The sequence below is a fragment of the Oryx dammah genome, unplaced genomic scaffold, assembly GCF_014754425.2.
Source record: "Oryx dammah isolate SB20612 unplaced genomic scaffold, SCBI_Odam_1.1 HiC_scaffold_8, whole genome shotgun sequence".
Classification (NCBI taxonomy): Eukaryota; Metazoa; Chordata; class Mammalia; order Artiodactyla; family Bovidae; genus Oryx; species Oryx dammah.
In genome coordinates this window covers 32,861,091-32,874,762 of record NW_024070192.1, presented here as the reverse complement: position 1 = coordinate 32,874,762, position 13,672 = coordinate 32,861,091, and the positions used below count along the sequence as shown (strand labels likewise).

Below are 13,672 nucleotides of genomic sequence, written 5' to 3'. Positions count from 1 at the left end.
GTGAGCACTGATTTGAGTCCTGTCCCATTGTGCATAGATTTGGGGCTGTTTTCTGGACGAGGCCATTGGGAAGGGTTGTGTGATTCTGGGAGGAGGCAGGCTCATGGATGCTATCCAAGAGCTTGTGAGCTTGGCGTTGCCATCTAGGAATTCCACTGTTGTTCAGAATAGCAATGACATGGCATCACAGAATATTAGAACTTGAAGGGAAAATGCAATTTTTCAAATGTGAAAGGAGCTAGGGAGGGCACTAGGCAGTGATAAATGGAATGTTTCCTGCAGTATCAGTAAGCAAAAGATATCACAGCCATCAGTGACGGCAGCCCTCCTTAACGAGCCGGTAAGCTCTAAGGAAACTCAGGATGTGAAAATACAGGATATTGGCTCCAGAGAGCTGAGGTGCATATGAAAGGAATGATTTCAGTGAGTCCAGACTTTTGCATCTTCCCATACATAGAAAAGCCCTACATTCCTTAATTTTGGATATCTGCTTTTTTAAAATTAACAATCATCTTTTCATATTCAGACTACCTGACCTTTGTTGCAAAGCTTCTCTATAATCTGACTTCCCTCTTCAACCTCCCCCATCACCCCTCACCCCACCGCCCACCCTACCCCACCCCCCAGCCTCCTTCGAGCAGTTGTCTCAGGTTATTTGAGATGCTGCCTCCCGGGCTTGAAGTCCTAAAAATTCCTGCCGAATAAAACATAACTCTCAACATTTTAGACTGTGACTATTTTTTAAAGTGAACAACACCATCCCCATGTTATCTCATTAAGTCCCTATGAAAACCTTATAGGTGCACAGATTTTTCCAGATTTCCAGGTGAAGACCCAGTTTCCCCCTCAGTCAGTCTATCCCATCAGGAAGCTTCCATAAGCCTCTTTTCCTTCTCCATCAGAGGACAGACAGAATGAAAACCACAATCACAGAAAACTGACTCCAGTACTTTGGCCACATCATGCGAAGAGTTGACTCATTGGAAAAGACTCTGATGCTGGGAGGGATTGGGGGCAGGAGGAGAAGGGGCCGACAGAGGATGAGATGGCTGGATGGCATCAGTGACTCGATGGATGTGAGTCTGAGTGAACTCCGGGAGTTGGTGATGGACAGGGAGGCCTGGCGTGCTGCGATTCATGGGGTCGCAAAGAGTCGGACACGACTGAGCAACTGAACTGAACTGAATTGAACTGAACCAATCTGATCACATGGACCACAGCCTTATCTAACTCAATGAAATTATGAGCCATGCCATGTAGGGGCCACCCAAGATGGACAGGTCATGGTGGGTAGTTCTGACAAAACATGGTCCACTGGAGAAGGGAATGGCAAACTACTTCAGTATTCTTGCCTTAAGAACTCCATGAATAGTAGCCCAATATGCTACTGGAGATCAGTTGAGAAATAACTCCAGAAAGAATGAAGAGATGGACCCAAAGCAAAAACAGCACTTATTTGTGAAAGTGACTGGTGATGGAAGTACAGTCTGATGGTATAAAGAGCAATATTGCATAGGAAACTGGAATGTTAGGTCCATGAATCAAGGCAAATTGGAAGTGGTCAAACAGGAGATGGCAAGAGTGAACATCAACATTTTAAGAATCAGCAAATTGAAACAGACTGGAATGGGTGAATTTAACTCAGATGACCATTATATGTACTACTGTGGGCAAGAATCCCTTATAAGAAATGGAGTAGCCCTCATAGTCAACAAAAGAGTCCAAAATGCAATCTCAAAAATGATAGAATGATCTCTGTTCATTTCCAAGGCAAACCATTTAATATCACAGTAATCCAAGGCTATGCCCTGACCAATAATGCTGAAGAACCTGAAGTTGAATGGTTCTATGAAGACCTACAAGAGCTTCTAGAATTAACACTCCAAAAAGATGTCCTTTTCATTATAGGGGACTGGAATGCAAAAGTAGGAAGTCAAGAGATACCTGGCAAATTTGGCCTTGGAATACAGAATGAAGCAGGGCAAAGGCTAACAGAGTTTTGCCAACAGAACACACTGGTCATAGTAAACGCCCTCTTCCAGCAACACAAGAGAAGACTCTACACATGGACATCAACAGATGGTCAACACCGAAATCAGATTGATTATATTCTTTGCAGCCAAAGATGGAGGAACTCTATAGAGTCAGCAAAAACAAGACTGGGAGCTGACTGTGGCTCAGATCATGAACTCCTTATTGCCAAATTAAGACTTAAATTGAAGAAAGTAGGGAAAACCATTAGACCACTCAAGTATGACCTAAATCAAATCCCTTATGATTATACAGCAGAAGAGACAAATAGATTAAAGGGATTAGATTTGCTAGACAGAGGGCCTGAATAACTATGGATGGAGGTTCGTGACATTGTACAGGAGGCAGTGATCAAGACCATCCCCAAGAAAAAGAAATCCAAAAAGGCAAAATGGTTGTCTGAGAAGGCCTTACAAATAGCTGTGAAAAGAAAAGAAGTGAAAGGCAAAGGAGAAAAGGAAAGATATACCCATTTGAATGCAGAGTTCCAAAGAATAGCAAGATAAGAAAGCCTTCCTCGGTGATCAATGCAAAGAAATAGGGGAAAACAATAGAAAGGGAAAGACTAGAGATCTTTTCAAGAAAATTAGAGATAGCAGGGAACATTTCATGCAAAGATGGGCTCGATAAAGGACAGAAATGGTATGGACCTAATAGAAGCAGAAGATATTAAGAAGAGGTGCCAAGAATACACAGAAGAACTATACAAAAAAGATCTTCATGACCCAGATAATCATGATGGGATGATCACTCACCTAGAGGCAGACATCCTGGAATGTGAAGTTAAGTGGGCCTTAGGAAGCTTCACTATGAACAAAGCTAGTGGAGGTGAAAGAATTCCAGTTGAGCTATTCCAAATCCTGAAAGATGATGCTGTGAAAGTGCTGCACTCAATATGCCGGCAAATTTGGAAAACTCAGCAGTGGCTGAGAACAGGACTGGAAAAGGTCAGTTTTCATTCCAATCCCTAAGAAAGGCAATGCCAAAGAATGCTCAAACTACCACACAATTACACTCATCTCACATGCTAGTAAAGTAATGCTCAAAATTCTCCAAGCCAGGCTTCAACAGTATGTGAACCATGAACTTACAAATGTTCAAGCTTGTTTTAGAAAAGGCAGAGGAACCAGAGATCAAATTGCCAAAATACATTGTATCATCAAAAAAGTGAGAGAGTTCCAGAAAACATCTACTTCTGCTTTATTGATTATGCCAAAGCCTTTGACTGTGTGGATCACAACAAACTGGAAAATTCTTCAAGAGATGGATACACCAAACCACCTGACCTGCCTCCTGAGAAAACTGTATGCAGGTCAGGAAGCAAGAGTTAGAACTGGACATGGAACAACAGACTGGTTCCAAATAGGGAAAGGAGTACGTCAAGGCTGTATATTGTCACCCTGCTTATTTAACTTATTTGCAGAGTACATCATGGGCTGGGTGAAGCACAAGCTGGAATCAAGATTACTGGGAGAAATATCAATAACGTCAGATATGCAAATAACACCACACTTGTGGCAGAAAGTGAAGAAGAACTAAAAAGCCTCTTGATGAACGTGAAAGAGGAGAGTGAAAAAGTTGGCTTAAAGCTCAACATTCAGAAAACGAAGATCATGGCATCTGGTCCCATCTCTTTATGGCAAATAGATGGGGAAACGGGAAACAATGACAGACTTATTTTGGGGCACCAAAATCACTGCAGATGGTGAGTGCAGCCGTGAAATTAAAAGACACTTGCCCCTTGGAAGAAAAGTTATGACCAACCTAGATAGCATATTAAAAATCAGAGACATTACTTTGCCAACAAAGGTTCATTTAGTCAAAGCTATGGTTTTTCCAGTGGTCATGTATAGATGTGAGAGTTGGACTACAAAGAAAGCTGAGTGCTGAAGAATTGGTGCTTTTGAACTGTGATGTTGGAGAAGACTCTTGAGAGCCCCTTGGACTACAAGGAGATCCAACCAGTCAATACTAAAGGAAATCAGTTCTGAATGTTCATTGGAAGGACTGATGTTGAAGCTGAAACTCCAATATTGGCCACCTGATGTGAAGAACTGACTCATTTGAAAAGACCTTGATGCTGGGAAAGATTGAAGGCAGGAGGTGAAGGGGACAACAGAGGATGAGATGGCTGGATGGCATCACCGACTCAATGGACATGGGTTTGGGTGGACTCTGGGAGGTGGTGATTGACAGGGAAGCCTGGCGTGCTACAGTCCATAGAGTTACAAAGAGTCGGACACAACTGAGTGACTGAACTGAATTGAACTGAACCAGGAGGTGAAGAATTGATATTCTAAGAGATTTTGCAGCAATGTGCATGATGGATTTGAAACAGGTCTGGATGTGTTGGGGAGCTGATGGTACAGACCAGGGCTGTGTCAGTAGGATGGTATTGCAGAGGGAGGCACTCTGGGCTGGCAGAGGGAGGGAGAGTCTGCATCAGAAACTGAAGGAGGGGAGATTCTGAGGCCCCGGAATCTGTATCCCACCCCAGCTGGTGCATGTCTATGTCCTAGGAGCGGGTGGCTACAGATAAAGAGAGAAAGAACTTTTGCAAAATGCTAAAAGGACGCCGGTGAAAGCATTACTGGAGAATGCAGTCTCTTGGAGACACCTGTCCCCCTCCGTTCTGGCCATAGGTAAACCACTGCCCTGAAGACTCTCCTTGGGAGGGGGGAGCAACGGCAGCCCCTGACAGCGGGGGTCACCTGTGAGGACCTGAGATATTACTCTGGGAATTTTTAGAATTCCTTAGGAGGGCCTTGGCTTCTCTGGTGGCTCAGATGGTAAAGAATCCACGTGCAGTGCAGGAGCCCCGGGTTTGATCCCTGGGTCGGGAAGACCACCTGGAAAAGGGAATGGCCACCCGCTGCAGGATTCTTGCCTGGAAAATCGTATGGATAGAGGAGCCTGGCGGGCTACAGTCCATGGCATCACAGAGAGGAGGATATGACTGAGTGGCTAGCACAACAGGAGGGACTTTGGGGAGGTGGCGGGGCGCTGAGAAGCCTTGTGTCAGTCACTAAGCTTCCTCCCCAGGTGGCAAAGGCTGGAGAAACCTGGTGAGGAAACCTGGTTAAAGATATACAATAGCCAGACTGACGATAACTGAAGTTTATTTGATCATGAGCATTTCCCCCTTGCCTTAAAACAAGCAGCGTCACCTGGAAATGGCAGAAAATGAAGGCCAGGGAGCTGGGCCCCAGACAGGGCCCCCGGGGTATTGGATGAGAGCCTTCTCCAAAAGCTCTTTCAGCTTCTGAGAGGGTGGAGCCACTCAGGGGTAGAGATGTACTGCACTGAGATGTATTTATTTAAAAATGTAAGTTCAGGGTTGGGCACATCTGGGTTCAGACTGTTGTTTACAAACTGTCTTTAGGCAAATTGTGAGTTTTTTTCCCCAAGACTCAGCTTCTACCTTTATGAAATGGGGGCAACAGTGGGGCCAATCCTAGAGGTTTTGTTGATGCTTAAAGGAGATGATGCCGGCAAAGCTCTTTTTTCAGTTCCTAGCACATCTAAGTGCTCAATGCACTTAGTTATATTTGACTCTGGAGATGTTCCCCAGGGCTAAAGGCAGAGGCCTGCCGGGTGTGCTTCCTGTGAACCTGAGGGCAGGTAGACGGGGGAATGGGGCAGCTACTGCAGAGTGGGGCTGAATTTTCCTGCTTTAGACTTTTCTGTATTTTCTAGATTTTCGTAAAGAACCATGTAGATGGTCTTGTATCCTGAAGACTTTGATCAATATCTTATCCATTATCCATGCAAACGTTATACCCTGAAAGGCTGCAGAATGGAACTGAAGGCCTGTTTTGGAGAACTTTCTGTTATTCCCATTTCTGGAGTTTTCTGGAGTGGGGGTGGGGTGCCATCTATACAAATTCTCCAAGATCTTGGGTCTAATCACTGAGCATCCTCCTGTCCCAGCTTCTTTGTGAGATCATGGATGCCTCCCAGTTCATAAATTCAACAGTTCCTCACTTAAGTAAATAAACACACAGAATACTTACATCAGTGGCCAACAGCTCCTCACTGTCGTCGATACTGGCCACGGTGACCTCTCCCTGGCTCACGAAGGGGAAGTCAAAGGGGTTGGTTGAAATGAGAAGCAGGTCTGTGGAGCAGGAAGATCCCTTTAGCATCTTATGCACAAGTGACTCTGGGATTTTTCCAATGAGACTGGTTTGGAAGATGAGAATGGTAACCAAGGAAACTTACCGATAAGTTCTGGCTTCTTGTTGGACATGATTTGGTAAAAAATATGATAGCTTCTCTCACTGGATAATTGAAATGTCACCCTGGATTTTTCTAAGAGATCTAAGGTAACAAAAAGCAATGTGATTTTTATGTTCCCCAGGAGATGACCCTGGGGCCAAATTCAAGGTGTGTGTTCAGACTCACAGGTTTCAATGTCTGCTGACGCCAGCTTTCCTGTGGCTCCAAAGTGAATCCGAATGAACTTCCCCTGTCCAACGACAGATTGACAAACACCATGGTTACTCTGGGCTTCCCTGGTGGCTCAGACAGTGAAGAATCTGAATCTCCCACAATGAGGGAGACCTGCGTTCGATCCCTGGGTTGGGAAGATCCCTTGTAGAAGGGAAGGGCTACCTACTCCAGTATTCTTGCCTGGAGAATTCCATGGACAGAGAAGCCTGATGGGCTATAGTCCAGGGTCGCAAAGAGAAAGAATGACTGGGAGACTGACACGTGGCTATTCTATTTGCATGGTACTGTTGCAGCCTCTGTTAGGTGAGACTGTGGATGGTGGGACATGTAGGCTCAGCAAGGGTGATGCCAGAAGCCTGAGCACTTCCTTCTCTCCATTTGCTTGGCATCCGGACCCCACACCAGCTCAGCCAAGCCTCAGATAGCTCTGCCGAAAGCCCATGGCTCTGTTCCTTTAGCTCTGGGGATGCCTGTGAGCTCCCTCTCAACTCTCTCTTGGGACCACCTCTTACCTGACTGCCTCCTTAGTCTCTGTCTTGCTCAAACTCTCCATAACATCTTTGCATTGATAACCTGGTTGGAATAACTGACTTCTTTTTTGCCTCTGGGTGCTACTTCTGAGATTTCTTGCCTCAGGTCCCCTTACTGTTTACTACAGGCAAACCTAGCTCCCAGGAGGAGCTGGCTCCATAAAGACCCACTCAGCACCTGGGTTCACTCAGTTTGGGGTAGTCAGAGGTAAAATTACATGTAGTATATATATGTGTGTGTGTGCATGTATGCGTGTGTATGTGTGTGTATATTACATTGTTTAATTGGTCTCTACCATTCTGTGAGCAGATTCAAGTGCAAAAATACTGCCTTGCTTGTTCACCCACAGAGGCTGGAATCTACTGTACTTAGTGATATTCTCAGTGTTTTCTGAATGAAGCCTAAAGCAGAGCTAATGAAGGATCAGCCAAGTTTTATGTGAATTATGTGTTGGGTTCTCAGGAGTTTTAGGTCCTTAATGGAAGTTCGTCTGGGCACTTGCTCCTCTGGCCAGTGGAATTCGATAGAAGCCTGGATATCTGTTTATCTGCCAATGTCGGGGGTAAATGCCTCTTCGGTTGAGGTAATCCTTAGTGAAATGTTGAAGGATGGGACACAGCCTTCGATTTAAACTTTTCCCCAATTTTTGAGCTCTGCTGCCTTCACCAGCTTTTTCCTCCTCCTGACTTGGAGGTCAATTCTGCTAACTAACTTCACACTAAGGTTTTCATGGCTAGTAAGTCAGTAGATGTTGCTCAACGGACTTCTGCATTTTAAAATGATTCCACTCCAAAAGACCAATTTTTGCATAAAGAAATTGCTCTGTACTTGTGGAATTTGGAGTCACTGTGACTTCAGGATGCTCTTGTGCGTGTATGTGCATGCTAAGTAGCTTCAGCTGTGTCTGACTCTGTGACCCCCAGGGACTGTAGCCTGCCACGCTCCTCTGTTCATGGGATTCTCCAGGAAAGCCTACTGGAGTGGGCTGCTGTGCCTTCCTCCAGGGGATCTTGCCAACCCAGGGATCGAACCCACTTCTCTTACATCTCCTGCATTGCCAGGTGGATTCTTTACCACTGGTGCCACCCGGGAAGACCCAGGATGCTCTAAGGTGATGTTGATTAGTTAGGCGAGGATAGCTAAATCCTCCCTGTGCTGGGAGCAAGCCAGCATGTTCTTGGAAGTGTATCAGAAGATCCCAGTTGGGCAACTTGACCTGAATCACTTGGGGGTAGATGAGGCCAAGAATATCCTAGTGTGTGTGGCCATTTTTTCACATCCAGCACTGGAGGAGAGGGTTTGGGTTCTGGGGGCTGTTGACAGTTGGAATGAGTCTTACAAATCTCGAGGAGTTGTCATTCCTCACAGTCTTGGCATTTCCGAAAGCCTCCAGGAGGGGATTGGCCTGGATGATCTGATCTTCCAGGGTTCCCTAAAAATAACGGAAGAGGAAAAGGGAGGACTTTGGACATCTTCCGAAGTAATTTCTTGGTGACTCAAAAGTATGCTTGCTCTGGGAAGGGATTAGGGAGAGATGTCACACAGTCCAGGCTGGTGGCCAGTGCAGAATGTAGAAGTACCCAGAAGCCCATCGCTACTCTACTTATGGAGGCTTCAAGGTCTCATCCCAGAGAGGGTTTCAGCACAGCATCACAGTGACTTCTGGCTACACCAGATTCCTGTTTGGAGTACTATCCACTCCATCTCGACTTCCCAGACTGCCTTTTTCCTCTGACAACATTTCATTATAAAATACAGATTTTTAGAGTACAGACCTGTGTTACTGCTTGCACCAGGATCCATTTATATAGATATTTGGGTTCAGAAGTAGAATTTAGACTGTGAGCAACAAAAGTGACCCATATGATAGAAACAGTGGTTCTTGAAAATATTTTTAAGTTGCATAAAATATTTCATGAGAATTATTATTTAAAAGCCCTCTTATGGAAAGTAGAATTTTCACCCTCCCCCTTCCATGCATGATTGCTTATCTTTCTGGCTTTCTGGAAACTATTGTCCAGCCCAGTGGTTCTCAAAGTGTGGTCCCTAGACCAGCAGCGGCATGAACAGTGGGAACGTGAGAGAAATGCAACCTGCCAGGACTGTGAAGGTGAGATAGGAATTTCAAGCAGAAATTCTGGGCCAGGAGCCTAGCAATCCTCTGAGAACCTCTGGCTTAAACCACTCCTTCTCCAGAGGAGGATGTGGAGATGGTCAAGGTCATTGGGCTGTTGCTGATGGGGCCTGTGCTAGAGCCTGAGTCCACGAGGTGGAGCCATTTCTTACCTTGTCCCCTAAGCACTCCCAGGCGAGACCTCTTCCTGTGCATCTGTGCTGAGCACAGAGCCCTGCAAACACCTAGTGCTCACCCAAGAGCTGAGTTGTACTTATTCCAGAAGCCTTCCAGGGGCAGGAGGCTGCTCACCTGCATCTTGCCTGGCTGCTGCTCCTTCTTCTTGTCCCCAGTGACTGCAATTGTTGCAAAGTACTGGATGACACGCTTGGTATTCACCGTCTTCCCAGCTCCAGATTCTCCACTGTTGATTTAAAAGTGAGATATGCAGACATAGAGAACAGACCCATGGGTGGAAAGAGGCCCAACAGGAGAGGGGAGATGAAAGATGGATGGACTGGAAGTTTTGGATTAGAAGATGCAAACTATTATATGTAGGATGGATAAGCACCTGGGTCCTACTGTATAGCACAGGGAACAGTATTCAATATCCTGCGATAAACCTTGATGGAAAAATATGAAAGTATATTGTATATGTACAATCGCATATGTAAGAATATATACACATACATAGTATACATTCTTATTGTATATATAAGATTATATACACATATATACCTGAATCATTTTGCTGTACAGGAGAAGTTAACACAACATTGTAAATCAACCATTCTTGAATAAAATATATTTTTTAAAAAAGTAAGTGAGATAAAGGAGAGTGGAAGGGATGGATGGCTCTCTTCCAAGTCATCCTAGAGCAGACATGGGTTACTCACGTGATGAGGATGGACTGGTTGTCTCGATCTAGAAATACAGAGGGAAGCAGAACAGAATCATTGACCAATCAATAGGCAGGATGTACAAATAAGGCAACACTGGGCAGGCGTGGGTAGAGCCCCTGAGTTCCAGTTCTGAGTTCGCCATAATTAGTGGTGTGATGATTTGGGTATATCTAATCTTTAGGGCTTCCCTAGTGGCTCAGCGTAAAAAATCCACCTGCCAAGCAGGAGATGTAGGTTTGATCCTTGGATTGGCAACCCACTCCAGTATTCTTGCCAGGGAAATCCCGTGGACAGAGGAGCCTGGCAGGCCACAGTCCATGGGGTCACAAAAAGTCAGACATGTCTGAGCAACTAAACATACACAATTTTCTTTGAGACAATTTGTGCAGATTTCCCAAACATAGGATGTGTAATGAGGGCAGCATGGGACGTGAACAGTGAGTCCCATGGTGTGAAAGTTCCTTACGTTCACAGATCTTTATCTCCTCACTAGCACTTTCTTATCTCCCTTTTTAACAACAGCAGCAACAGAAACGCAAGTCTCAGACTCAGAACTTGTAAGAAGCCATAGCTTCTATTAATAATTAGACTTATGGATGCTTATTTGTTGTCACTGCATTTTTCTTTTACTTTTCCCTTTTACCTGTGGGAAGTGACAATGAATGGTTTTCCATTTACAATAGGTTGAATTGTGAAATTCATAGGTTGAGGTCCCAACCCTTAATACTTCAAAATGTGACCTTATTTGGAAACGGGGTCATTGCAGATGTCTTTAAAGATGCAATCATACTGGAGTAGGTGAGAAGCCTCCGTCATGAGAAGCCTGAGCGACACAACTGGAGAATGACCTCTGTTCACAGCAACTAGAGAAAGCCAGTGTGCAGCAACGAAGACCAGCACAGCCAAAAATAAATACATAAAAAAAGGAAATTACCAGTCAGCATGAACTGATAGGCGTTGTCAGAGATGGAGAAGATGTGGGGCGGGGCCTCCTGGCGCTTTTTGCCCCTGTAGGCCGCCACCACCTCGGGGTTGTACACCGGCAGCCACTTGTAGGGGTTGACAGTGACGCAGAAGAGGCCTGAGTATGTCTGCACCATAAAAAAAAAAGGAATATAATTATTTCATGAGGACATTAATACTGATTTTCAAAATGTTAACTGCCTGCATGAACAGGGGCCATGAGAACAAACTCACGTAGATCATCCAGGCTGCATAGCGCTCTTTGAGGTTGTACAGCACAGCGGGCTCGTGCAGGTGGGTCATCATGGCCATGTCCTCGATCTTGTCAAACTTGGGAGGGTTCATGGGGAACACCTGTTCGCTGTTGAGAGTGAGTGTCTGGATATTGAGAGGAAAGGCACGTGATGAATGGGAGAGCTGATGTTCAGTATCCATGCTACCAGTGTGGAGAAAGTGGTGAGGTGTTGTGGTGTGATGACCCCATTACCATGGATAGCATCATGGATCATATCTGTGCCCAGAGATGGTCCATAAATACCTGTTCTTGATAAATCTATGTCTGGTCGAACTGTGTAACCAGCTCTGGTCTGATGCCCCCAAGTCAGTGTGCCATTCTGCTCCAGGAGTGGGTTATACCTGTACAAATCTGTAGAGCCCTTCAACCTCAGGGTGGCCAGGGTACTCAGGATGGCCAAGGCCAGAGCAGCTTGCCTCTATGTACCCCATTTGCTGTGAGTGCAACAGTGAGCTCAAGCTTGGAATACTGGAAAGAACTCTTCCAGCATATTTGGTACATCTCCACCTCCATATCTCTATTTTCATGGGTCCCTTTGTCTGCAATATATACACTGAAATTATGTCTAGCTACCTTCAAAGCTCTTCTTAGGTGCTACCTCATCCATGACCTGTCTCTGCTTTCCCCTGTTTTTTCAAGGCTTCCAGAATTCCTTGCACCTCTGCTCTAATAGTTTAAACATTTGGACTTGGAGTATGGTCCATGGCCAAACAGTATTTTGAGACTAATACCTAATTTTCCCTTCTCTGTTTTTCCCTCCTTTTAAGCATACAGCTGGCACTCCATTACTCAGGAAAGGTAGAAACTAGTGCGTAAAAGAGAAACAGCCAGTAAGCCTTTCTAGTCTTTGCCATAAGCCTATATCCTTAGAAGAGCTTTGAGGGTTTTACTGAAAAAAGGAGATTTGCTGGTAAAGGCCACATCTCTAGAGGAAATTAGGCCCTTCTGCCCCGCTGCCCTACACTAAAGAGAGACACCCAAAGTAGCACAAGGGAGATGGAAAAATCTGTGAGTCTTGAAGATTCAGGGCTTACTTCTTAGCAGATCCTTTAGGGGGACAGTGAGACCCAATATAGTATTACTGAAAATGTGGCACAACTCTTGGGAGTGGACCCAAGTAGTAACTCAAGAAAATTTATTTCTGGCCCTTTTTAAAGAGACTAACCTCAGAGGTTAAGTCAAACAACAACAATAGTAATCACCTGTTCTATATGCTTGGATTTGTGAACTGTGATTTGTACCCATCATGTACTCTTGATACCTATCCTGGATGATAAACTTTGGGGAAATGGTTACTGAGATTTTCTCATCTTTGCAAAGTGATGGACACTGTGACCTAGATGTGGTAGTTGTCCAGTAAGTACTGAACTGAATAGTGAAAGTGTTAGTCACTCAGTCATGTCTGACTCTGTGTAATCCCATGGACACATGTGCTTGCCAGGCTCCTCTTTATGGAATTCTCCAGGCAAGAATACTGAGAGGGTAGCCATTCCCTTCTCCAGGGGATCTTCTCAATCCAGGGATCGAACCTGGGTCTCCTGTATTGCAGGCAGATTCTTTACCATCTCAGCCACCTTGAACGGTGTTCTGTAATTCTCTGTAGTAAATTAGGCATTGCTTCTGGAGCTCCCTAAGTCACACTGCAGCCTAGAGAGCTCTGTGTGGAATATTCACCCACCCAGCAGCAGTCTTCATCCATCTCTCCCTTCAACAGTCCAACCTCTTTCACCACCACCTTCCCCCTTCCCCAGAGCAAACCTCACAAAAACTCTCAAATCTCAAGTCCTTGGAGACAGGAAGAGACAGGGACAAAGCTGTGTGTCAAGGCAGTTTTCACCTGCCATGTCACCATAGTAGATCAATGGGAGTCTTGTTTTGTTATCAGGTTGCTATGGATCAGCATGCAATTTCTAATAGTCTACTCCAGAGGATAAAGGAGGATGCCCACGTTAGCAAGAATGTCTGAGATCAACACTTACCCGGTCATCGAGGGTCTTTACTGTGACTTTGTCATTTTCCCTGCCCTGGATCATACCCTTCACGTACGATTCCTTATCATCCACTGCAAAGCAGGCTTTCTTGGAGTCGAACGGGCGGTTCTGAGCCTCGATTCTTTCCTTCTCCGATTTCCTCAGGTAGGGAGCTGCTTCTCCGAAAATGGCCATCTCCGCATCAGAACTCATGGCTGCAGGGGCTGGGGAGACCAGGGCTGCTGAGGCCGGGGCTGAGGGGCTCTTGACTCTGAGGGGCCCAGCCTATTATCTCTATTCAAACAGGGGCCAGATTCAAAAGCTTCTGGGATTAACCCAGTTCCTGCGGAATCTAGGCCCAGGTTTAGAGACCTAGAGCAGGCAAGTGGGGGTAAGCTAAAGGGGACATTTTACT

The 13,672-nt window shown here is 45.3% G+C and overlaps 1 protein-coding gene across 1 annotated transcript in view; it reads right to left on the bottom strand.

The window, feature by feature from the left end:
- LOC120865976 (myosin-13) overlaps positions 1–13,470 on the bottom strand; it is a 48,574-nt gene extending 35,104 nt beyond the window's left edge. The window contains exons 1-9 of the mRNA XM_040243346.1: positions 13,267–13,470; positions 11,227–11,370; positions 10,964–11,120; positions 10,024–10,051; positions 9,440–9,551; positions 8,354–8,446; positions 6,436–6,499; positions 6,253–6,351; positions 6,045–6,148 (exon numbers count right to left, since the gene is read on the bottom strand). Coding sequence (XP_040099280.1) covers positions 6,045–6,148; positions 6,253–6,351; positions 6,436–6,499; positions 8,354–8,446; positions 9,440–9,551; positions 10,024–10,051; positions 10,964–11,120; positions 11,227–11,370; positions 13,267–13,470 — 1,005 coding nt within the window. The remainder of the gene's footprint in view (positions 1–6,044; positions 6,149–6,252; positions 6,352–6,435; positions 6,500–8,353; positions 8,447–9,439; positions 9,552–10,023; positions 10,052–10,963; positions 11,121–11,226; positions 11,371–13,266) is intronic.
- Between the last annotated feature and the right edge of the window lie 202 nt (positions 13,471–13,672).